This window comes from Eumetopias jubatus, unplaced genomic scaffold (assembly GCF_037043125.1).
Source record: "Eumetopias jubatus isolate StellerSeaLion01/CBP00866 unplaced genomic scaffold, mEumJub1_p1.0 scaffold_4, whole genome shotgun sequence".
Classification (NCBI taxonomy): Eukaryota; Metazoa; Chordata; class Mammalia; order Carnivora; family Otariidae; genus Eumetopias; species Eumetopias jubatus.
This window is the reverse complement of record NW_028274810.1, coordinates 73,667,274-73,692,990: the sequence shown is the minus strand read 5'-3', so window position 1 is coordinate 73,692,990 and position 25,717 is coordinate 73,667,274. Positions and strand designations below refer to the sequence as shown.

Genomic DNA, 25,717 nt, shown 5'->3' with positions numbered 1-25,717 from the left:
CTTCACAGCAGCATGTTGCATGCTACCTTTGGTATAAAAAAAAGAGGAAATGATGAGGATGGGAGGTGAGGCAGAACATACCTATCTACCTACTTAAAATAACATTAAGGGGGCGCCTGCGTGGCTCAGTCATTAAGTGTCTGCTTTCGGCTCAGGTCATGATCCCAGGGTCCTGGGGTTGAGCCCCGCATCGGGCTCCCTGTTCGGCGGGAAGCCTGCTTCTCCCTCTCCCACTCCCCCTGCTTGTGTTCCCTCTCTCGCTGTTTCTCTGTCAAATAAATAAAAATTAAAAAAAAAATTAAAAAAAAAAACACATAAGAAAGGTAATGTACCTTGGGGGATCTGGATGGCAGTGGCTGGGTGGAACACCCTTCTGCATGTTTTTGAATTTTGAACCATGTGAATGTATCACCTATTCAAAAGAATTCACTTACAAGCCCCTTGGTTTCATATTACTTAGAACAAAGCATTTAGATAAAAATATAAGTGAAAAACAATATAGATGATCATGGCCCAGGAAATGAACTGCACCACAGCAGGGGCTCTGCGAGAGGTAAGTCCTATTATTACAGACTCCGTTTTCAGGCTGGCTCTGATGTTCCAGGGGTGTCTGAGACTCTGAAGTTACTCTTGGGGCCCCACTGAGCAGCTGTGGCCTCTGGCAGTGGGGGCTACTGGGAGCCAAGGACATACCCCTGTGCTAGAATCGCCACAGGCAGGTCAGGGTCAAATTCTGCTTTAGAAAACCTGCCTACCCACTCCCTGGTTATACCCACAGCCATGCCGACAGGCTGCAGCACTAGGACTCACACATGCTCAAGTGACCCACGCTCCAGTCCCTGGATGACACAGGCCCCCGTCCTGACATCAAGAAGAGGCTCCTGGGCAAGTGGGGAGGCCTGTGTGGTTGGAGTTCCAACAGGGGGGTGGGAGAAGGCCTTGTGGGAGCCCTGGAGGGAAAGACTTCTAATCTTGCCTGGGGACAATCAAAGCTAGCTTCCCAGGAGGTGACATTGGAGTTGGGCCGTGAAGGACATGCAGAGTCTGCCAAGTGCGGGAGCAATGGCAAGACTGCGTTCCAGGTAGACAGAACGGTCCGTGCGTGGGAAGAAGAGGGGCCTGATTCTGCCGGATCAAACAGGGAGTGCTCAGTGTGGCTGGATGCTAGATGTAGGGGAGGAGCACCCGCCCCAGCAGGCAGGCCCTCACCACGCCCCGATGAGAATCAGGAGACCCAGGCTGAAAGACAGAGAACTGCTTCACTTGGGAGCTGGGACACGTGGAGACCTCTGGCCTCGGGTTTCTCACACAGGAAATGGGGATCAGAGTTCCCTCCCTAAAGATTTTCTGTCAAGTTCTGTATCAGTGGCCATCGTGGAGCCTGCAGGGTTCACCTGCCAAGCGTTTGCTGCATCTGGGAAGGATGGGAAGCCACTCTCCATTGGGCCACCACGGCACCAACTGCCCCCACCTGCTCTGTGGCTGCAACTGAAGTGCCAGGACGAAATCCATTCATTCCACATGTTTCTTTAGGTGCCAAGCTGATGGATGACTTGGTGGCGACTTAGAGAAGGGGAATAAACCCACAGCTGTGGCTTTCTTGTGAAGCCTTCTTTAAGGGTGGAGGAGCAATGTGGAGTCTGGAATCTGTGACCCCCAGGAGCCTACCCTTGGTCACCCATCTGTGACCACCCTGGGGCTGAGGCTACCTTCTAAAACATCCCACCCTCTTGCAGGGTTTTGCCCTGGTTGTGTCCTCTAGAGTCTCCAGCTTTTGCTTCTAGCAGTTGAGAATACCCATCTGCTATTCACCCACCAGTCTGGGAACTCCCTCCAAGAATGGGGCCCTGAGTCTTACCCACCTCTGCAGCCAGACTGCCCAGGGAAGGGCACAGTACAGAACATTCATAAAACAAACCACTTCTGAATTTAGCTTTCAGGCAAAACAGGCTCTATGGGTATCCATTTGGCCAGAACAGTGCTCATCCTAACAGATTTTACCTCGGCCATTTGATGGGTACTGGAACATCAGCTCTGAGAGGCAGAAACCGGTTAACAGTAACTCCCAACTCCCAGGACTTGCTGAAACGAGGCAGTCCCGAGTTCAAATCCGAGCTCTCCTAGGAGCGCTATAGGCCTCTCAGTTCAGCAAGTGCCCAGGCTCAGGGTCCAGCACAGAGGAGGACTTTACACCCCCTACCTCCATCAGCCCTATCCCAACAGGAGGGTCCTCCCTCTCCTGGGAAGCCACTGATGAGGCATCAGCCTCAGGACCTCTCCCACACACCGGGATGCCAGATGGCACACTGGCCGCGTCGCCTAACTTGCCAAGCACTGTGGCCTTTAGCCCCATGCCCGTGTGCCCTTCATCAGCACCGTGCTCCAGCCTTGGCCTTGGCCGGAAGCAGGCCCTTGGTCAATATTGGCAGAGGAAGGGCATTCCCTGCAGGAGGAGGGTCCCGGCGTCAGCACGATCCAGACGCAGCTTCCCGCCATGGAAGCACAGGACTTGGTCCCCAAGTTCTAAGGAGGATGGAAGGGGATGAGGCAGGGGAGTATGGAATCCATAACAGCTCCCTTATTTATTTTGTGGAGGTTTTTTCCCCAAGATCTCCTTTGAACAAAATCCTGGGCATTAAAAAAGAAAGAAGCCCGAGACACTGCAGAATTGCTGTAACAGTCTCATGTGACAGATGGGGAGCCTAAGGTCGGAGGGCAAACTCCCAGGATCATCAGCAAACAAAAGCCAGGGCTGGGACTTGACTTCTTTGGATTCCTTGACTGGCAGTTTACCCTCTGACCGCTTCCATCCTGCCAAGTCTTTTCAAAAAGAAGAGTGATGGGTCACCCTTCCAAAGCCTAACCTTCAGGTGACCTCAGGCATTTACTCCTCTGGAGGCCATCCCTGGAGCTTTCCAGTGATGTCAGGACTTCTGCATGGCTAAGCCTCCTGTGCACCCCACGGTGGCCCTGGGGGCAGGAGGCACTCATCAGTCTCCCAAGCAGAGAGGAGAGGAGGGAGCTGCTGCCTTTATCAGTACCCACAGCACCAGTGAGGCACCAGGCGCCATGCCAGGGGCCGCTTCTGCATCCTGATTTAACCACCATGAACACGCGCTGGGGGAGAGACTGCTCCCACTTCACAGATGAAAAAACGGAATATTGGGAGACGAAAAAGCGGATAACCAGAAGGTCCTCAGCTTTTGGGACACTTCTGGTAGGTCTCTGAGGCCAAACCCCATGCCCTTCCTGCTTGTGTCCTCCCCCTTGCTACTGGGCACTGGCCCCCGAAGGAAACAAGGTTCCTACCTGGTACTTTCTTATGTAGGTCAAATTCTATTCTAGCAACTTTTGGAGCCTTGCCCAGTCTGAGCCAGGACAGCCCAGGCTGAAGCTCAGACACCTCTGGCCACTTGGGTGGATCTTGCTCTAAGCCAAGGTTGGCAAGCTAGGGCCTGTTGGCCAAATCCAGCCTGCCAGCTAAGAACGGAGTTTCCATTTTTAAGTGGCTGGAAAAGGAAAAAGAAAAAAAGACTAATATTTTGTGATACATGGAAAATGATACCAAACTCAAATTTCAGTGACCACGAATAACGTGTTATTGGAACACGGTCACACTCATTGATTTATATATTGTTTATTGCGGCTTTTGCACTACAATGGCACACAGGGCCCACAGAGCAGAAAAAGTCTTGTCGGCTTCTGCTTGAAGCCCTAGGTCCTCGGAATGGCTCTGCGTTGGGGCACCTGGGTGGCTCAGTCGGTTAAGCGTCTGCCTTTGGATCAGGTCATGACCTCGGGATCCTGGGATCCAGCCCCACATCGGGCTCCCTGCTGCTGGGGTGGGGGGTGGGGGGGAGGGGAGCCTGCTTCTCCCTCTCCCTCTGCCTGCCGCTCCCCCTGCCTGTGCTCTCTCTCAAATAAATAAAATCTAAAAAAAAAAAAAAAAAGAACTGCTCTGTGCAAACCTAGCACATGAACTGCATAGGATTTTCAAAGCCTTCCAGGTAAAACCAGTTCACCCTCTCCCAAATCACCAAAAAGTTGTCTGTCCTAAAATGGAACATTAAAGCAAACAAGTGGCTCCCGGGGCTGTGTGCAGGTCCAAGACATCCGGAAAAGCAGATACCCATTCAAAGGGTGAGATGGGCACTAATTCGACCCTGGTAAAAGTCATTGGGTCAGACCATGGGATTTTGCAGAGGTCCCTGTTGGCGGACAAGTTTAAGTCCTAGCTCTCCTGACTTGTGTGACCTTGAGAAAGCCCACTCCCTCCAGACCTCCTCTTCTCCACAAGAGAGGTTTCCTAATAATACGTCACTGAGGAAAGCAAATACCTGAATGCTTGTTCCCAATGCTATTCTATTCAATGGGCATTCGGCAATAAACCAAACCAAAGCCCTGCCTCCTTGAAACTGGATGTTTGAGTTGGGGGTGGGAGGGCAGAAAATAAAAACCTCTAAGATACACCGGGGGCACATGGTATGAGGAAAGAAAGTGATGGGGGTGCTATATCTTAATCACAGTGCTGTAATGGAATATTATGCAGCTGTTGGAAAGAATGCAACATCTGTATGTCCTTGACAGGAGGTGAGTGCCAGGGCTGACTGTTAAGGGAAAAATCAAGGTGAAAACAATGTGTCAGATGTACATTTTGTGTAAGGAAGGGGGAGAAATCGAACTTGTATAAATGGCACTTGCTTGTATGGGCAGAGCAAATACATCTGGAGATATTGACGTCTCGGGTGGTGGGTGAACAGGAGGGGCTGTGCAGGGCATAGAGAACTATGGAGAAAGTGTGATCCATTATAGGCACACACATACACATGCCCAAAAAGAGGAGAAACCCCAAACCATTACAACCAGGAGAAGACGTTTACTCTTTTACTTTGTATGCTTCTCTATAGTTGACTCCATCATTTCTGTAATTTTTTTTTTTTAAAGATTTTATTTATTTGACAGAGAGAGAGACAGCAAGAGAAGGAACACAAGTAGGGGGAGAGGGAGAGGGAGAAGCAGGCTTCCCGTCGAGCAGGGAGCCCGATGGGGGGCTCGATCCCAGGACCCTGGGATCATGACCTGAGCTGAAGGCAGACACTTAACGACTGAGCCACCCAGGCGTCCCTCTGTAATTTTTTTTAAAAGATTTTATTTATTTATTTGACAGAGAGATAGAGCACAAGCAGGGGGTGGGGTATGGCAGAGGGAGAGGGAGAAGCAGACCCCCCGCTGAGCAGGAAGCCTGATGCGGGGCTTGATCCCATGACCCCCCGGATCATGACCCGAGCAGGAGGCAGACACTTAACTGACTGAGCCACCCAGGCGCCCCACATTTCCGTAATTTTCAAAGAATCTACGACCTGACCCAGAGAGGCAGATATTATCCCCACCGCAGCTGAGGAAACAGGCTCCAGCAGAAGGTGTGGCTTCTCTGAGGTCAAATGGTAGAGCTGTTTCTCCCTTTCCTGCCCACTCCCAAATACCAGCGGGAGGCCCGCTCTGGGATAGGCAATCTGGGGACACGTCCTGTCCAGCAGAGGCCTCAGTGGCCAAAGGTTCCATAAGCTGGATCTGGCAGGAGGTCTCTCCCCTTCCAGGGTGCCAAGGCGCTGGAGAGGCCAAAGCCAGCAAGGTATTGGTGCCAAGGTCTTAGGGAGGGTGCACTCTGCCCTCACTGTGCTCCGAGTTCAAGGCCTGGCAGCCCTGCTCAGTTCCTACAAAACCCCACCGTTTATGCCTTAGCGGCTGCCTCCCTGCCTTGATGACTGGATGGCAGAGCCTCAGGCTCCACTCCACCCCTCCCACGGAGGGAGGTAACAATCAGAGGTTTGTTTTGGTGGCCAGGCCTGGGCCTGCCAGCATGGTCACAGCCTCTCTGAGCCCACGAGGCCAACCAGGAGCCTTCTCAGCCTCTACCATCCAGGAGACACCGGTTACCGAACTGAGTGGCTTTGTCACCTGTGTGCCCAGGAGTGAGGCGGGGGAAGGGTGAGGCTGCAGGTCCCAAGCCAATGCTGCACACTTCCCCCTTTGTTCCAGGTCTCCCCAGCTCTGCCAGCTCTGCCAGCTCTGGAGGAGGGGGAACTGGAGGCCTGTACCCTCAGAGCCAGAGAGGAGCTCTAGGCCCTGATACCCCGTGACCAGAAGGCACTGGGTATAGCCGAGCTCCCTGAAGTCACAAGCTGATTATGGGGGATTTGGGACTGACCCAGCGCCGGGGAAGAAGGGTTGGGTCCCTGAAAGGCTCAGCGTGGGACAAGGATCATAATGGAGATGTTTACACTGTCCGTGCACACCAAGTGGCCATACAAAGGGTCTTCCCACCTAAGGAGCCACCACCCTGAGTTGGGGAACTTGGCCAGTCTCACCATCCCTGCCACAGGGTAGCAGGCTTCCAGCTCCATGGCTCTGGGGAAAGTCACTTGCCCAAGGTCACGGTTTCCTGAGGACATGTTTTGTTTCCATTCACAGAAGGATTTCAGTTGTCAAGTTATGTCTAATCACCTTTCGACTCCGACTGCACCCAGAAGGAGCTTGGAAGTCCTGCAGTGTGGGAATTCCTGCTCATCTGGGGTGAGTGGAGGGGGGCACACTGGGCAGGGGTGTGGAAAAATCTTCTTTTTTTTAATACTCAGGAACATCTCCAATTCTTTGTGAGGGCCTTATCTTGGGCAAGCGTCTTTCCTTCCTGGGCCCCAGTTTTCCCTATCTGTCAAATGGAGGGCTGGGCCATGCACTGCAAAGTCCCTTCCTGCTCCAACTCTCCTTGATCCTCTTCTGTCACCTCGAGAGGCTGGCAGCATGTTTTGCAGTAGGAGGCTCAGTGTGTGACCTTGGGAAAGTCATTTTTCATTGGACAGTGAGGTCACTGTGGCTCATATCTCCCTCACAGGGGAGGCAGGGCAGCCACATTAGCTGACCCAGCTCTGGGCCCGGCCCAACCACCCACGTGCTAGCTCCTTCCCAGCAAACCCCTGCTGCAGAAGAACTGGCCGGTGGGATCTTGAATGATTGACTCAATCGACCGCCACTCATGGCCTGGGCATCCCGGGGCTCCCTAAAAGCTCACGCTGTCAGAATGCCAAACTTCTGGACAGAGGCCACAACCCAGGTACAGTCACCTGGGACCCAGGTTAAGTGTATGGATCGTGGGAGTCCAGAGAAGGAACATTTATGGAGCATCTATGCGGACAGACACATTTTTTTTCTGAATTTTTACATTCTCATAATGAAAATGACATCACTCTGCAGATGAGGCAACTGAACTCAACTGGAATTCAAAACCACATCCACAGGACTTTAAAAGTCTATGCTCTTCATACCACTGAGGGGCTGAGAAGCCCTGCAGATCTCTGATTTCTCCTTTATCTGGAAGACAGAGAAGGCAGAGACCCGCCCACATGCCCACCTGCCCTCCCTCGCCCCAGGGGCCCTAGGCACCACAGGGGACTAGCCAGGAATTCTTCACAATGGGCTGGGTGAGAGGTCCTAGGACAGGGCTCACCTCGCCTGCTGCCCAGGAGGGGGCATGAGCAAAACTTTGGCTGGGACGGGAGGCATTCAACCTGTCCCCTGCTTCCTACTCAGTTAAACTCTGCACAATGCGCAGAGGACATCAATGTGGAGAGGACACAACAGAACACAGGGAAGTCGGTTAAGTCTATTCTCAGTGCCTAAGAGATGAAGGGGAACACAGCAGAAAGAACTTCAGGGGCACCCAGCTGGCTGAGTCGGTAGACACATGACTCTTGATCTTGGGGCTGTGAGTTGGAGCCCCATGCTGGATGTAGAGATTAATTTTTTTTCTTTAATCTTAAAAAAAAAAAAGAGAGAGAGAGAGAGAACTTCAGAGTCAGACACACCTGGTTGAAAGACCTCGGGCAAGGGACATAACCTCTCCAGGCCTCAGTCTAACATCCTGCACAAAAGGGCTGTGCTTGCTGATCAAATCAGCAGTCTCCAAAAGGAAAGGCTTTATTCCAGAATGTATACTAATGACCCAGAGAGGGTTTGGCAAAACAAAACAAAGCTTTTTTTTAAAACCGTAACTGTTATCTGTGTCTTTTTTAAATGTCTATATACGTAGGCATATAATCTACTAGTATAACAGTGTATACACATGAATTTTAAATACAGATAAACCACTGAGAAGGAGGTGCTCCAAAGTTATTTACTGATGGGCAGACAGTCCTAAGTTTGGAGGGTACGGCATTAAAATACCCACCGGCTACAGCATTTAGAGCCAGTTCGTACAAGGGCAGCCTTTGAGTTTAGGCAAACCCTCCCCTCGGCCCAAAATTCAAGAAAGGGTGTGGTGAAAGGGGCCAGTGGAGACTGAAAGCCCTTTTTGATTGGCCTGGGTTCAAATCTAGCCCCACCACTGACTAGCTGTGTGACTTCAGGAAAGTTACCTCCCTTTTCTGAGCTCCAAGCCTGTGAACCAGCAGGGCTACATGGAGGGTAACACAGTGGCATTTTAGCCAAGAGCCTAGTAAGCTGTAAGCGGCTGTTGATTCTCTCCTGCACTTTTCTGTCTCTGCTCAGAATATTCACTTATCCACTCAAAAAATAAACGCCCAGGTCCCGCTGAACAGGACAGTTCTTACTCTGGAAGAAGTAAAAAAAGGTCATTCTCTTTTACAAACAGAGAAATGAGGGTCCAGAGAGGTGAAGAGGCCTGTCACACCCTGAGATAAAACAGCAAGGGTCTCCAGCCCTTACCAAGAGCTAAAATCACCTGTTTTATTTTTGTCCTGTTACATCCATATGCCAGGATAATGATTCACCGACGACTGTTGGGTTTGCGGCGCAGGGTCTCACCTCAAGCCCAAGGGCCAGGGTGGGGTGAAACAAGTTCTGTGGATTCAACAGGTATGAAGGAGCCTTTTCCCGCTGAGAGGACCGCCTGGCGTCAGTCAGGCGCCACTCGGCCTAGGCAAGACCCTGCTCAGTGCCACTGGCCACGGCCACGGCCACGGCCAAAGGAAGGGCAGTGCAGATTCGGTCCTGTTCCCGCATTCCGGGTTTTAAAAGGGTTTTTAAAAGGGCGGGGGGGCACCGTCGCGCCTCCCCTGCCAAGGGGCTGGGAACATTCGAGAGGGAGCGCTTCAAAGAAAAAGTCACTTTAAAATACTCTTCGCAAGGGGAAAGGGAGCGGGGGGTAAGAAAGAAACAATGCCCTGCACGCAGGAGGGGATCGATAAATATTTGTTGAAAAGGAACCGTTCTGGGAGTCACAAAGATCCCCTGCAGGACAAGCCGCTCTACAGATAAAGAAAAGAGATCCTATCTAGGCAGTTGTTTGTCCTCAGAGGAGGAGGCCACATCTAGAGTACGGAGTGTCCCCCGGGCCCCCGGGCCCGGACCCCCGGCGTGCGCTCCTCCAGATCTGCTCTCGCGTGGGGCCCCTTCCCGGCCTAGCCCCCCACCCCCACTCCCGGGGCTCGTGGCGGTGGCCCCCCAGGAGCTCTCTCGGCCCAGCCGCGCCCGAGCAGGGAAACGTGCCACCTCGGAGCACCTCTCCCCGGTACTTGGCAAAGCTTTGGGGCCTGCACTACGCGGAAAGAAGGGCCTCAGAGGCCGGCTTTCCGTCTCCGCCCCGGAGCCGGGCATCCTGGAGTTGGCGCCCGGGTCTGAAAAAAAGTACCCTCCGCTTCGGAACCTCGGAGGGCTGGCGCGGGAGACCGCGCGAGGCCGCGTCTAAAGCCCAACAGCAGGCCGCGCGCAGAGTGTGGCCCCCAGGCGAACCGGGCAGCGGTTCGGAGCCTGCGGAGTGGGGGCGGGTCCTGCCGCCTCCGCGCGCCGAGCCCGGGGCCGGGCCGGGGGCTCGGCCCGCTCAGCCAATGGGCGCCGCGCTCGATCCCCCTCCCCCGCCCCGGGAGGAGTCGGCGCGGGGCCTCCGCCGGGGAGATCGTGAGCGACGTGCCGCGCCTGGGCCCTGGGTGCCCCGGCCCCGCCGGGCCGCGTGAACGGCGCGGCGCCCCCGGAAGGAAGCCAGATACTTAGTGCGGGCGCCAACTACGCACGCGGCGCCCTTGCGCCCGCCACATCCCGAGCCCATCCGCACCCGCGCCCCCCGCCTCGGCAGAGCGCGGCGCTCCAGGCCGCCGCCGGGGGAGGCTCAGAGAGGCGCGGCGCCCGCCCCGGGCGCAGAGCGCGGCCGGGCGGCCGGGGAGGCTCGGGCCGGCGGAGGGTCGGAGGGGGCCGCGCCTTTGTTCCGGGCGGGGAGGGCCGGCGGGCGCGCGACTCACCTTGCTGCTGGGCTCCATGGCCGCGCTGCGCCGGAGGCTCTGGCAGCGCCGGGTGCGCGGGCGGTGACTGGCGGACGGGCGGACGGGCGGCGCTCTCCGGCTCAGGCTCCTGCTCCGGCTCGGAGACTCCGACTGCGACTCTGATTTCGGTCGTTTGGCCTCCTGCTCCCTGGCGAGCTCGCTCCCAAGACCCACAGCCCAGGACCTCCAGGACCTCCGCGCTAGCCGGGGCTACCTCTAGCTTCTCGCCTAGAGCGCGCGGACGGTAGAGTTTATAGGACCCCAGCCATTGGCTGGCGCTGCCGGTGTGTGTGTCGGGGGGGGGGGGGGTGTGCGCAGAGCCTGAGGGCGGGGCCTGGGGCATGTCCGGGGCGGGGCTCCTCGGGGAAGGGGGCCGGGGGAGGGGTCGGGGAAGGGGGCCTGGAAGGCACTCTGCCGGCTCCTAGCTCTGGCTGTGGGTCTCTCCCGCTGCCCGCGCCCCGAGTCCGGGGAAGCGCGCTCGCTGTGTGACGCTAAGCCAGTGTGCACACCTCTCTGAGCCTCAGCGACCGCTAGCAAAATGGTGGAGTTGTACAGCAAATCGGGATCGGCGGCGGATAGCGCTTAAGAGCGAGGACTCTGGAGTCCTCATCCCGCCACTGGATAACTTTGGTAAACTAAGGATAATAATAGTACCACCTCATAGGTTTGTTATGAAGATTAAGTGAGTTAATATTTATAAAGTGTTTAGAACAGTGTCTGTTTCGTGGTAAGTGGTGTTTAAGTATTTGTGAGACAAACTACAGGAGGTCTCGCTCCGAGATTTTCTCCTAACCCCTCTCCACCCCCGACATTCCTCTTTGCAAGCCAAGCCTTGCTTTAGCACAGTCTGGGCCCGCTGCCTGAAAATCCATACCTACCTCTTTCTCTGGGTTTTCCTATCAGCTCCTTTGTGAAGTCTTCTCGACTGTTGACAGTACATGTGAATCTATGGCGACAGGTTAAGTGTGAAAAATAGGAACGGTAAGAACACAGGAGTCCTTGGGTTTGAGCCAGCTCTGTTGTATACCAGTCCTAGCACGATCCTAGGCAATGTGCTGGCCTTTGAGCCTCGGTCTTATTACCTGTCAAACAGAATGGATACCACCTCCAGGCTCATGTGCTGTCACAAGAGATACAATTTCCAGATAAGTCCATGAAATACTCACCACTTGTTGACACACAGCAAGTCCTTCTTCAGTGGTAGTGGTATCATTTCACCTTATTTACTCTTCTAAACCCGAGTCTTACTTGAGACACAGCGAAGGGAAAGACCCCCAGTCCAAAGTCCTGAGGTTAGGCCGAGTGTCCCTTTCCCTGTGGAGAGGGACGAGGAGGGGTTAGTTTCAGTTGGAAAGGAGGAGGCTGAGCTGACCACATGACTCCTGGACTCCTCTGTCCAGGCTGTGTGTCCAGTGCTGCCAAGGGGGCACCGTGGCTGGGCATGGAGCAGCCCACGGGAGGGCGAGCAGGCCCCTTCCCAGCACACCTCTGCCCACAGCTTCTGTTCCTATGGTCTCCCAGCTGCTCAGCCGGCAAAGCTGGGGGCTTCCTCTTGTCCCCCAGGTACCAGAGGCCACCAAGTCCTGCTGCTTTCACTCTCTGTACCACCTCATCCTCCCTCCCTGCTCTTTGCAGGGCCTCCACTCCTCCGGTCTCACCTCCTCTAGTCCTGACTCCCTCTCAGGCTCATGTGTCTGAGGCTGCCGGAGAGGGAGCAGGCCCTTGCTTAGTTTACAAGCTCTCGGCCTCACCTCTCCCACCAGCAGTTTCTTTATCTCTACCTTCGCTCGGGTTGTTTCCTCTGCCTGACTCCCTCCACCCCCACCTCCGTGTGCCACAGTGCTTCTGATGGCACAGAGTACCTCTGCAGTGGGGCTTCCGGAAAGGGTCCCAGAGTCCCCCAAGAGGGAATCTTGATCTTCTTTACCCTTTGGTGTTTCTTCGTGTGCTGCTGGTCCTGTCTGTCTCTCCTCAGATGGAGCCCCCTGAGGATGGCTTCTGTGGTGGAGACGCATGGGCGAAGGAGTGAAGGCAGGCAGTAATGAATGATCAGATGAGTAGCTAGCCTGCCTATTGCCTGCCGACACTGGCAGTCTTTCCTTAAGTACCTTTTTGGTTTTGCGACTTCGCAGCTCAAAGTCTCCATAGCTCTCTGTTTCCAAGCACGCCCAGTCTATGGTGTATGCTACTTCCCAGCTGTGGGTATGTCTCACTCAGCTCACGGGTCACACTCACCACCAGGCTCCCTTTCCTTCACTAGGCCAGCCCTGAGTGGGTCGCTTACCCAGGGTCAGAGGCATGTAAGTCTGTTGCTAGCCTTATGGAGCCCCCAAATGGGAAGGGATGCAGGAGGGGAAATGGACAGCAGTAATACAGGGATAAGAATGTGTACAAGAGGGGAACCTGGGTGGCTCAGTCGTTAAGCGTCTGCCTTCGGCCCGGGTCATGGTCCCGGGGTCCTGGGATCGAGCCCCGCATCGGGCTCTCTGCTCGGCGGGGAGTCTGCTTCTGCTTCTCCCTCTCCCTCTGCCTGCCGCTCCCCCTGCTTCTGCTCTCTCTCTCTCTCTCTCTCTGTCAAAAATAAATAAAATTAAAAAAAAATGTGTACAAGAGGAGAACTTGTACCACGGAGGAAGGACAGGGGGTAGAGAGAGCTTTAGGGAAGGGAGGGGGCATGCTTAGCAGGGTTTAGAAGGCTGAATATGAGTTCACCAGGTAGATCATAGGGAAGCCCATTCTTGGCAGAGGGAAGAACGTGCATAGACAGGCAGAGAGTAATTGCTGAAAGGAAGGAAGACTCTCTAGACCACACTCAGGGACTGAGGGTGGACTCCCGGATTCAGACTCCTGAGTCCCAGCTCTGCTATTGACTTACCAAACATCACTGAGCAAATCCCTTCTCTCTGAGCCTCAAGCCTCAGATCTATAAAATGGGTATAACAGTTCCCTCCTGGATCGGCCTGAGGAGAAATGGATATGTGTAAAAGTTTATCCAAATCAGCAGTCCTAATTCATGATGTCAAATCAAATCCCCCTCCTCTGGTCAGGGTAGCACCAGAAGACAAAGCAGAGTGGCCAGAAAAACTGCCTTACTTTTGCCCCACCTCACCATACCTGCCCAAACAGACCCCCATTCTCTGCTTGAAATTCCATTTCTAGGTGTTCTCTCTCTCTGTAAAAGTTTTATGACCCACTAGAGGCTACAGTTTTGAGGTAAATTCATGAGAAGCTATTAACCCTGGATCAGAGGTTAGATTCTCAGGTGGGCTAGTTTATTTTGGGGATAGCTGAGTCCTGGGAAACAGAATTTAACTCCAACCAGAGAGGGAACACCAGGGAAAGCCTAAATGGCATCTGAGCCTGGAAGGTGGGGAGGCAGGGGAGGAAAGACCAGGAACTAAATGCCTGGAGCCGGGCAGGAAGGTGCAGCCTGTGGCTGCAGTGTAGGGAGTTGGGAGAGAGAGGAGATGAAGTTAGAGGGAATTTGAGCAAAAGAAGCTGAAGAGGTGGAATCATAAAGGCCCTCACTTGCCAGGTTATAGGAGTTAAAGACTTTATTCAGTGGGCACTGGGCAGCCACGGAGGGTTTCTGAGCAAGGGAAGGGCGTGAAGAAATCCCAGCCTCCCCGATCCTGAGGCTTTAAAGAAGGATAGGAGGAGGCTGCGGAGTCCTAGTGCTCAGCTTGGAGGGACCGAGGGCCCCCCCTCACTCCCCCTCAACCCCAAGCTGTGCTCACACAGGCAGCTTTGTTCCCTGGAGGCTGCCTTTAGCCCTGAAAGGAACTCGGACTTTTTCTGGGTCTGATTCCAAGGAGTTCCAGCCGTAGCCAGTCCGAGGAAGGGCTCTCGGGGACTGGAGGGGCGGTGCCAGGTGGCCCAGCGGCGGGCCCGGGGTGCGTGCCTGAGAGCACGCACGTGGGCTCAGGCGGCGCAGTGCTGGGCGGTCCTAGCTGCTCCCCGAGTCCGGAGTGAGTAAAGCACCCGGGAAGAGGGTTGTTTTCTTTTTTCTTTTTTGCCTTTAAAGGCATGCGTCCCGGAGAAAAAGCTCTGCTGAGTCAGCCACCGCTGATGCAAGGGGGGCTGGCCGGGGTTGGGACGGGGAACCCCTAATCTTCAGGATATTTTGCAACTCACACCCTCCCAGGCTGCAGGTGAACGCCGTGCTGGCTTCCAGGAAGGCCTGATGGGCCAAGCGGGACGGTTTTGTGTGTTTAATATTTTCATTCTGATTTACACGCCTGTTCAAGCCACCCGCTCTCAAAGAACTTTTCAGCTTCCCTTCTTTATCCTTTCTGTGCCCTTCCCCAGGCCTCTGCAAGCGTTCTCATCCAGACTGCCACCTGCTCGCTGATGCTGGGGGATGCAGGGGGATCATATATCTCCTCCATTCTCTCCTGAGCGCCAGCCTTAGCTGTGCCTCCAGGTCAGCTCTCTGAATGTCCCACAGGTACCTGGCACTCACCTTGTTTAAATCTAGACTCATCTTCCCCTCCCTCCCAGTCCCCACCCCAGAGATGGCTCCTCTGTCCACCAAATGGGCCAAGCCAGAGACCTAGCGTCTTCCTTGCCTCCTCCTCTTCCTCATCCCCAATATCCAGTCAGCCCTGTGTCCTCTGTCCTTACAGAATGTCACTGCACTTCACCCTCTCCTATTCATCCCCCTGGCCCAGATCCAGCAGAGTCTAGAACCCCCGTGTATCCATGCTCCCACCTGCCACCACACTGGTCTCTCTAAAACGCCCAGCCACCGCATCCTTCCCTTGCTTAAACATCTTTCCAGGGCGTGCCACAGCATGGTTACATCTCACAGACATAATGTGGAGTGAAGGAAGCTGTATGCAAAAGAGCATGATTTCATGTGTCCAGAGTTCAAAAACAGGCAAAACCTACCTATGGGCTTAGAAGTCTGGATAATAGTTACCCTTGGAGGGGAGGCAGTGACCGTGAGGGGGCCTGATATCAGGGCTGGGACGAAGGTAAGGCAGGATCAACATTACTGATTTTTTTCCTTTTGCCCTGAGCTTTCATATGACTCCCCACGGCACTATTACTAATCCTGCCTTTATTTAAAATTTTGATATGTCATCATGGATTCTTTGGCATTAATTTTCATTTTTAAAAGATACTGTGTGGAAGCATTGTTTATCTTGATGACTGAGCTTTCGACACCCCCTTAAATTTTACGGTGGAGGTGAGTGCCTCACTTGCCATCTCCTAGTCCTGACCCTGCTGGTAATGTTTTGTAATCAGGGCGTTGGTTACGCGGGTGTGTTCAGTTTGTGAAAATTCATCGAGCTGTACACCTCCAATTTTTGTACTTTTGTGTGTGCACATTAGGCCTCCATTAATTTTTTTTTTTTTTTTTTACTTAAAAAACCCAAATCTTTCCATGGTTCCAAGGGAATGTCTGCTGCCCACGTCCTCTAGCATCTGCAGCACCAAGAACTGTACCTGGCACAAACTGGGACTCAGTACATATTTGTTGAATGAATGAATACACTATCATTCCAGTTAATCTAATTCCCACAAGAACTTGATGAGATGAATGTTTTTCTCTCCTATTTTCTTTTTTGGATTTTATTTTATTTATTTATTTGAGAGAGAGGGCACGAACAAGGGGAGAGGCAGAGGGAGAGCGAGAATTCCACTCCCTGCTGAGCAAGAAGCTCAATGTAGGGCTCGACCCCAGGACCCTGAGATCATGACCTGAGCCGCTTAACCGACTGAGCCACCCAAGTGCCCCTCTCTCCCACTTTCTTAAAGAGACAAGAGAGATTCAGGGAGGTGAAGTCATTTGCCCACGATCTGGGAGTAGGTAGTCGGTAGTGAACAGGTAGTAAGTGTCAGTTCCAGCACCTCGATGAAAAAGATAAACAAACCATAGCTCTGACAAGCACTACTCGTTGAGGGAGCTTGCCCAGCACCAGCACCAGCATTGGACCGGGGTCTGGCTCTTATCGTTTAAATTACAATTTATTTGGGGCGCCTGGGTGGCTCAGTTGGTTAAGCGACTGCCTCCGGCTCAGGTCATGATCCTGGGCTCCCGGGATCGAGTCCCGCATCGGGCTCCCTGCTCAGCAGGGAGTCTGCCTCTCCCTCTGATCCTCCCCCCTCTCATGCTCTCTATCTCTCATTCTCTCTCTCTCTCAAATAAATAAATAAAATCTTTTAAAAAATGTTTTAAAAAATTACAATTTATTTGAGCCTTATCTTTTCCCAGATAATGACCTCTTCGGGGCAGGGGCTCAAGCACTCCTGTCCTCTCTCTGTCCAGCTAGTTGCTTAGCAGAAGGAAGAGGCTCTAAATGTTTCATAAAGAAATGGAGCAAAGAATGAATGAATGAGGGATCTGTCAGTGATATGGGGTGAGTAGATCACCGGCCTTGGAGACAGATCTGCTAGCTGAGTGTCTTTGGGCATATTACTTGGGCTTTCTGAGTCTCCATTTCCCCAACCATAAAATGAGAGTATCAGTATTTACTTCAAAGATTTATTGAGAACAGCAAGTGAGAATATGGTTGTAGGGTGACCGGCATTTAGTAAATACTTGAAAAATGGTAAATATGATTACTATTGCCTGCGTTTTACATTCGCAAAGCCTGATTTACTTCAGGGTGGCAGAAATCCACCTGTTTCAGTTTGCATGTATTGTTTTCCGGGGGTCTCTGGAGTTGGAAGGAGGGGACCTGATACAGCCCCCAGGGCTTTCTTCCTCAAGCCTAGGGAGGAGAGAGTGCTGGAATAGTGGGGAAGTTGACTTCATGGCCCGGCTCCACCCCACCGGTGGTGCCGTCTTTGACAAGTTGCTCTCTGTGAGCCCCAGTTTTCTCTCTGTAAAATGGAGCTCAGAACAGTCTTGACCCTGTGGGGCTCTCGGGAGGGTTCAGTGGCTTGACCCTGGGCCCAGGGCCCAGTAGACTCCCCACTAAGGTCGACACTTAATTAGCATTAATCTAGCACCCTCATGTAGGAACAGCAAGAAGACCAGAGGATCTCAGCCACCCTGAGAAGTCCAAGGACTGATGGGAAAAACAAATAAATAGCTTGGCAGGGCTCTGTTTTCTTAGAAACTTATTTCTCCTGAGAAATGAAATAACACTGTCCTTTATGCTTATGCAACTGTTTAAGTGTGCAAAACACCTTCCCACACACGTTCTTTTACCCCTCACGCCTTGTGCTGAGGGCAAGACTAGATTTATTCACATTTAAAGGGGGCAGTTGAGGAAACCGAGGCAGTCAGAAGTTAGCCACTTGCTTGAGGTCACACTGAAGGGGGAATTTGGTAGCAAACTGAAGGTATAAAACCTGGACCTCTTAACTGCTGGACACCACCGTGCAGCCATTTGGACCCAGAGGAAGCACGCAGCTCATCCCCCAAGCAAGCAGCGGAGCGACCCAGCAGGTGTCACACTGTACTCACCCCCCTCCCCCAGCCCCCACCTGGATGCCACCTGGCAGTCACACGCACATTCATCACGGAGAAGTCGGCTGACTCACAGCATTCATACCAGGGCTGACTCACACTTTAGAAGAGGGAGAGTGAACACCAGTTGAGAGCCCAGAGAAGCCCTCCCTTCCTCCTTGAGGCTTGAGATTAATGCCCCACATCAATGGCAGTTTAGCTCTAAAGAAAGGAAAAGTATTGTGGGCTGGCTGGAGACGGAGATCTCTGCACTCAGGGGTGGTGGTTCTGCTCCTCTCTGGGCTCTGCTACAGATCTGCTGGATGACTTCAGGCAAGTCGCTTTCTAAGCCTTTCTAAGCCTCGGTCTCTTCCATTTTGTAACAAAGGGGTTTTAACAGGTGCCCTGCAAGGCCCTTTTGGCTCTGGGTTGAGAGGCCTCATCACTGGAAGTCCTGTGTATGAACAGTTTGCTGTGTGCCAGGCACATGGCTAAGTGGTTGGCATGGATTTATCTTCTTTCATTCTTCTAAGCAATCCCAGATATATGGGTGCTACCCCATTTTACAAGGAGGGCAACCAGGGCACAGCTCCAGAGCAATGTGCCCCAGGTCAAGCAAGTAAGCTAGTGGCAGATCTGAGAACTGAACCCAGTTTGTCCAGAGAACTCTCATAAACTGCTCCACACCTACTCCGTTAATCTTACTAGACCTCATTTTTCTCATTTAAAAAAAATCGTGGTAAAATATACAGAACCTAAAACGTACCATTGTAACCATTTGTAAGTGTACGGTTCAGTGGCATTAAGTGCATCCACGCTGTGGGGCAACCATCACCACTGTCCATCTCTGGAACTTTTTCATCTTCCCCAAAGGAAACGCCTTACCCATTGAACCCCCAGCCCGTGGTGACCATCTTTTTACTTTCAGTCTCTATGAATTTGACTGCTCTAGGGACCTCATAGAAACTGTCCTCATCCTTAAAACTATGCTAATAAAAGTCAAGATTGCATTCTGCCCTGTGTCCCCGGTTTGGTTTGGTTTCATTTAAAGATTTTACTTATTTATTTGAAAGAGAGAGAGAGAACACAAGCAGGGGGAGGGGCGAGGGAGACGGAGAAGTGAGGGCTCGACCCCAGGACCCTGAGATCATGACCTGAGCCAAAGGCAGACGCTTAACCGACTGAGCCACCCAGGTGCCCCAAAGTTCTGATATTTTTAAAAGATTTTTTTTTAAGATTTTTATTTATTTGACAGAGAGAGAGACACAGCGAGAGAGGGAACACAAGCAAGGGGAGTGGGAGAGGGAGAAGCAGGCTTCCCGCGGAGAAGGGAGCCCCATGCGGGGCTCGACCCCAGAACCCTGAGATCATGACCTGAGCCAAAGGCAGACGCTTAATGACTGAGCCACCCAGTCGCCCCCTGTGTACCCGGTTTTGTAAGGTGGCTGGCTGGTAGAGCCTCTGCTTATAGAAGGTGCTGGGGCAATATTTTTCTATCTTGGGTTGTTCTTTTTACTGGTTCCCAGAGGCCTGGCCTTGTGGTGGAGAGTCCCTTCTTTCTTATACCCCTGGAGTAGTAACTGTTGGGAATTTTTGGTTGCAAGCATAAATACATTTAAGCCAACTTCAGCCAACAACGGAGAATTTATGAAAGGCTGCAGAGGTGCCTCACAAACCAGGAGCAGAAAGGCAGTCAGATGCTGACAAAGCTCTGCACTCAGCAAGGCAGCTGCCGCCAGGATGGCCTGTGTCGCTCATTCCTGCTTTAGTCCTCTTTCTCTGCCCAGACAGACATGTCTCCACATGGCAGATTATGCCACCGCACGAAGCCAGGATATACGTGGGACCATTTCAATGACCCTCAGGCTGACTTGACTGTCTCCTGGTCCTGATTCTAAGTGTGTAGACAAGAGAAGCAGATGAGCCCAGTCTGGGTGAGATGTTCATCTTGGGTCCAACTGGCTGTGGTCAGGTGATTGGGTCATAGAGCACATAGCAGGCTGGCAGGGCTTACTTTTGTGAGCAGGGGGTGGGGCAGAGGAAGAAAGTGTGTGATTCCTGGCGGAGACACACAGGCAAATAAATGTGTGCATCCATTAAAAATGCTGTTGAATGGGGGCGCCTGGGTGGCTCAGTCTTTAAGTGTCTGCCTTCGGCTCGGGTCGTGATCCTGGGGTCCTGGGATCGAGCCCCGTATCATCCTGCTCTCTGCTCAGTGGGAAGCCTGCTTCTCCCTCTCCCACTCCCCCTGCTTGTGTTCCCTCCATAGCTGTGTTTCTCTCTGTCAAATAAATAAATAAAAACCTTTAAAAAATTTTTAAAAATCCTGTTGAATGGAGATATACATTCATGGACATGGAAAGGAAGTCCAGATATTTTCGGATGAAAAAACAGGTTACAGAACAGCATGTTTATCACATTTTTCTTTTTCTTTTTTTTTTTAAGATTTTATTTGTTGATTTGAGAGCGAGCGAGCGAGAGAGAGAGAGAGAGAGAGAGCAAGCATGAACGGGGTGGGGGGAGGGGCAGAGGGAGAGGAAGAAGCAGACTCCCCGCTGAGCAGGCGGGGCTCCATCCCAGGATCCTGAGATGATGACCTGAGCTTAACCTTAACGGCTGAGCCATCCAGGCGCCCCATCACATTTTTCAAACTAAATATGCATACATAATGTAATTGAATCTCTATACATACACACTAAATGTTAACTGAAATTATGGGTAGTAGAGTTAGAGGTAATTTTTTTTTCCTTTTTGTGATATCTGCATCTTTCTGATTTTTTTCTAAAGAATGAGTTTCAGTTGAGTAATGATAAAACAACTCTTACAGGGCTGCAGTGTGTGCTAAGACATTTATTCGCTTATTCAATAAGTATTAAGCATCTAGTATGTGATGGTGTTTGTAAAAGCCACACAATGTCTGGCCAGTGGTAGAGGCTCAATCATCGGGGGTGGCCAAGGCTCTGCCTTCGGGGGGCACACAGGGTGCTGGGTGCTCAGACACAGGTGCTTCTGCTCTAATGGTCTACGTACATTCTGAAAATCTAGGAAATCAAAACACTGGGGTGTTTCAGCTATGTATTGCCGTGGAATGGAACAACGACTCCAAACTTAATTGCTTTGAACAGCAACGATGTATTATTTCTCACGATTTTGTGGATTCGGCACTTCTGCTCCCCATGGCGAAGCTGAATTTACCCATGCAGTGGCATTCAGCCGGATGCTTGGCGGGGGCCGTCCTCTGCACACGGTGTCACATTCTCCTGTCTCCAGCAACAGAGCCCAGGCTTCCTTACAGCATTGTGGCTGAAGCCAATAAGGAGGGTTCCAAGAGGACAAACCCAATGTGGAAAAACGTATCAAGCCTGCTGGTATCAATGCAAATCATGCTGAATATAACTTGCTTTATCTAGAAGTGGCCCTAATAAAATCAGCAGATACAAAGCCAGTGCGAGGCAATGTGTCTCTGTCCGCTGACTCAGGCTTTAAGAAGGAACACAGTGTTGACAGCTGAGCTCCTGACAGTGGAGATGAGATCACTGTGTCCTCACTGCACAGTCGATTGGGACAAGGGCTCTGCTTTCCGGCCCAGTGTCTGCGGGTCTTCCGGTAGTCATAGGGCACACGGCCTCACCTGCCACACCTGCTACACCTGCCCTCACCCATCTTGGGTCTGCCCTTTCCCCTCTGACCCACTCTGGAGGGCCCGATGATTAGGTCTGGACCTGGCCAGCTCTGACTAATGAGAGTTGTAAGGAGAAGCCTGTAAAGCGGGACCCCGCGTCCTTGACCTTGAACAGCCAGAGCCCTCCCTCATGGCCTCCAGACTTGTGAACTGGGGGACACCTTCCTGTGTGGTAGCAAGGGTTGTGGACTAGAGCCAGCCTGCTTCTGTCTAGTTGTGGAGCAGGAATGGAGGCGTTCTGAGCCTCAGTTTCTTCATCTAGAATGTGGGGATAATAGAACTTTAAGGATTATGTCCTTTCTCTGTGCCTGATACCTGTAACTCTCATGGGATCCTCAAAGGTTGGGAGTATCTGCCCACTTTACAGACGAGGCAAAGCGAGGCCCAGAGGAGGGAAATAACTTGCCCGAGATCATGCAGCTAATAAGTAGCAGAACTGGAAACATGAGCTCAGGCCAGCCTGGAACCAAAGCCCAAGTAATCTCCTTTTACAGGCTCTGTAAAGCAGTGGGTGAGGAAGGGACATGCGCAAGAGCTCTGCCACCTCGGGAAGAACGTGTGCGATCACAGTGTGATTTTTAAAGCCCTGCTGTCACCCGGTTGGACTGATAGGGCGTTCTCAGCGGGTGGGTTGGCTGGGCTGGGGACCCGGCTTGGAGAGAGCCAAGTTTACCGCTGGATATACATTACCACTTGTTTTTTTGTCCAAAACGGTGCCTGACTTCCCAGCTATGATTCTACTTTGGTCTCCCCTCCCCTCAGAAGGAGGCAGGGCCCTTCGCTTAGTAATTACTACCATTTATGAATAGAGGTTTGCCCTGGGCTAGGTGCCCCTTCTAGGTACCCGGTGCCTTTCCGCAGTCCATTCCCACAGCGATTGTGTGCAGAGGGCCTCTTGGGATCCCATTTGCTGGATGGGGTGCAAGGGCACGGGGAAGGTAGGTAACCTGCCAGAGGGGCAGTGTTGGGCTACAGGCTGACTGGGGATGCCACCCTCCTAACCAGGACCAGGAGTGAGGTGCTCAGGGCTGGCCCACCAGCATTTACAAGCCTCTCGTCCTGTGATCACCAGAGCCTCTTCTCAGCCCCGGAGGACAACCAGAGCGAAGCCTTTGTTTGCCTTACACATGGAGAAACTGAGGTCCAGGGAGAGGAGGTGGCTTGCTTCCTCCATTGTCCCAGACTGCTCAGTCCACATGCCGGGAGGGGAAGTCAGGGAGAAAAGCTTGCCAGCGATGTCGGACTTCAGCCTGCGGGCTGAAGTGGCCTCAGCAAGGGCTGGGCGTTCCTTCCATGGAACTTGGAACTCTAGGTGGGGCAGGATGAGTAGGAGTGAACTTAGAGGGCAGGCCAGGCCAGGCCAGGAAGAGGTGAGGGCAGGTCTCTGGGGGGTCCTGGGATGAAGAAGGGAGCCTGGAATGGGGCTTGGCTTACGATTACTTACCAAAAGGTTTAAACAGGGGCCATGTAAATGTGGAGTTTGGGGATCAGGGGCTCCTGGGTGCAAAGAATGTCCGTGCTGCTTATGAGAATGGTGAGTTTGGGCAAATATGTCCCTGAGCCTCTGGGGTAAAAGGGCTGAAGTGTGGTGGGTTAGACTGTGGTATCTGGAGCACTGCCTGGGTGAGATCCCAGCTCTACCACATCCAGTGTGACCCAGGACAAGGGTGTTTGCCTCTTTGGGCCTCAGTTTCTTCATCTGTATGATGGGCCTGGTAATAACAGTACTCACCTCCCTTGGCCCTTGTGAGGATTTAAGAGCCTAGCAGCATATGCAGGGGGCTTCAAGCAGGCTTTTTGCCTAATCGGTCTTTGCTACTGCCACCATCATTGTCATCATTTACCTCAAAGGATGTTTGGGAGGATTTAGCAGTGCTGCTGGTGCAAACGGTCTGGGTCTGGCGGACTGGCACAGGCATTATCAGATAAAGACTGAGCAGGGTGACAGGTGCTATAGTTTAGGTGGTGGGAGGTGCTGTGAAATTCACAGGAAGGAGATAAAAGTTTTGCCTGGCTGGGTAGAAGAGGGTGTGAAAGGCTTCCTGGGGAAGGAAGTGGCATTTTCTGGGCTTCAAAGGATGTAGGGAAGTTCCCCAGGTAGACGAGGGGGCAGGTAGAGAGATGAGTTTGAGTGGAGACTCAGGAGGTGAGAGAGCCTGAGCATGTCTGGGGACCATGGAGCAGTTTTGTTACGCTACATGTTTGGGGTGGGGGGCAAGGCAGGAGGCTGTACGGGGCCACAGGGTCCCCATGGCAAAGGGCTCAGAATGCCTTGCTTGGGGGTTTAAACTTGATCCAGTAGGTGGGGGAGTTCCTATGCCTGTCGACATGGCAGAATCACTCAGGATACTTTAAAAAAACACAGACTTTGTGGTCCCATCCAGCAATATTCTGAGCAGTAGGTCTCAGGCGGGACCCAGGAATCACGATGGTTCGAGCTCCCCAGGAAATTCTGATGCCCAGCCAGGTATGGGACCCCTGCTATGGGGAAGAGGTATCTCTAAGCAGGGATAGGCCTCATTGAGATACCAATCCCAGACCTCTAAGATTGGAACAGAGAGCTTGAGAAGGTGGGGAGGTAGCATAAGAGACCACTGACTCAGACCCCCAGCCTCTTACCCCTCTCCAAGAGAGTCCTACACTCTCATGGCCACATTTGCCACCAGGGATGGACCCTGGAGATGCTACTCCCCTGCAGCCCTCTGCCCCAGCAAAACAACCTTCCTTCCCTCCCTCCCTCCCTCCCTCCCTCCCTCCATCCCTCCATCCATCCATCCATCCATCCATCCATCAGACACAGTTTTTGATCTCCCTCACCATGTGCCAGGCATGGTATTGGGTCCTGAAGGTACCGTGGTGAAGACAGCAGATACTCCACACCCCCCTACAAAACTTTCCATCCGTCCTGCTTCCCTTAGCTGGCTGAGCTTGGAGTGCTTTGTCATCAGGAATGTGGCTAAGTACAAGAGAACTAAGACAGGAAACCCACCTGGGGTGGGGGGGCGGGGAGGGGGAGGGGGTGGGGGGGTGGAGCTCAGGCAGAGACAACAGCAGGGCCCAGTGGCCCAGCCTCCAGACCCCATGGCTTCCTGGTTCCCCCTGTCCCACAGGCCCAACCTCCTCTCCCGTATGGCTCAGGCCTTGCCTGCTCAGCTCTCATGCCCTCCCTATGGTGCCCTGCCAGGAGGGTCCTGGTGCCCAGGGGAGGGGTGTGCTGTGCAGTCCCCGCCTCACCCCCCAGCCCACAAAGAAGCCAACAGCCTTGGGGAAGGCCTGAGCAACTCTTCTCAAGGGCAGGGTCAAGGAGCATTTCCTCACAGGGGTAGCAGAAATAACAAACACGAGGAAATGACAGGGATTCTGGGGGATTTCAGAGCACGCAGCCTGGGTACAGGACGGACCCATGCAGAGAGATGGGGTTAGAACCTTGTGGCAGCAACCTCCTCCCCTCCGCCTTGGAGCCATCTCCTCCTAGTGTCTTCATGCTTTTATTCTGTTCTTTTGGCTCATCACGATCCTTTGCCTGCTCCAACCCCACCCACGCCATCACCACTGTGGGTGCTGCCATGTCACCGTCCCACTCACTCACTCACTCTGCCATTCATTCATTTCTTCCCTCATTCATTCAACATGCACGTAGTACCATGTGCCGGCTACTGAAGATGAAGCTATAGGCAAAATATGGCCTCATGAGGAACTCCCAGCTGGGTGGGTAAACAAACACAATGGAACAACTCTAATACAATCTAACTATTGCCACTATGAAGGTTTTTTTTTTTTTTTTTTAAGTAATCTCTACCCCCAATGTGGGGCTTGAACTCACAACCCTGAGATCAAGAGTCGCATGTTCTTACCAACTGAGCCAGCAAGGCACCCTGCCACTGTGAAGTTTTGCACAGGGTGCCAAAAACTGAGGGAAGAACCAAGGGAAGGCTGATTCCTGATGGACTAAGAACTTGAAAACAGTGTACCAAGCAGGGGGAACAGCAAGTATAAAGGCAGTGAAAGATGGTTTGCAATGGCTAGGGCCCAGGGAAGGTTCGAGGGACAGAGGGAGTGGAGCCTGGAAAGGTCAGAGGCACAGTCCATGGAGGGCCTTGAATGCTAGGCTAAGGAACTAGAACCTTCCACTATAGGCAATGAGGAACAGAGGAGGGACCTGGTCAGATTTGCATCTTAATATGACAATGTGTGGAAGCCGGTTTGAAGGAATGGGCTAGAGAAGGAGAGGCCAGGAAGAGTAGCCAGAAGAGGACCAAATATATAGTCCAGGTGGGAGAAGTCAAGACCTAGCCAGGGTGGGGACAGGTGGGTGGCTCTGGGCATAAGAACCAGAACTGAGGTGAACGTGGGACAGACAGG

The 25,717-nt window shown here is 52.7% G+C and overlaps 1 protein-coding gene across 1 annotated transcript in view; it reads right to left on the bottom strand.

Moving 5' to 3' along the window:
* The window catches only part of SLC2A1 (solute carrier family 2 member 1), a 28,780-nt gene extending 18,222 nt beyond the window's left edge, over window positions 1-10,558 (bottom strand). The window contains exon 1 of the mRNA XM_028123304.1: window positions 10,251-10,558. Within this exon, the coding sequence (XP_027979105.1) occupies window positions 10,251-10,268 (18 nt within the window). The 5' untranslated portion in view covers window positions 10,269-10,558. The remainder of the gene's footprint in view (window positions 1-10,250) is intronic.
* Between the last annotated feature and the right edge of the window lie 15,159 nt (window positions 10,559-25,717).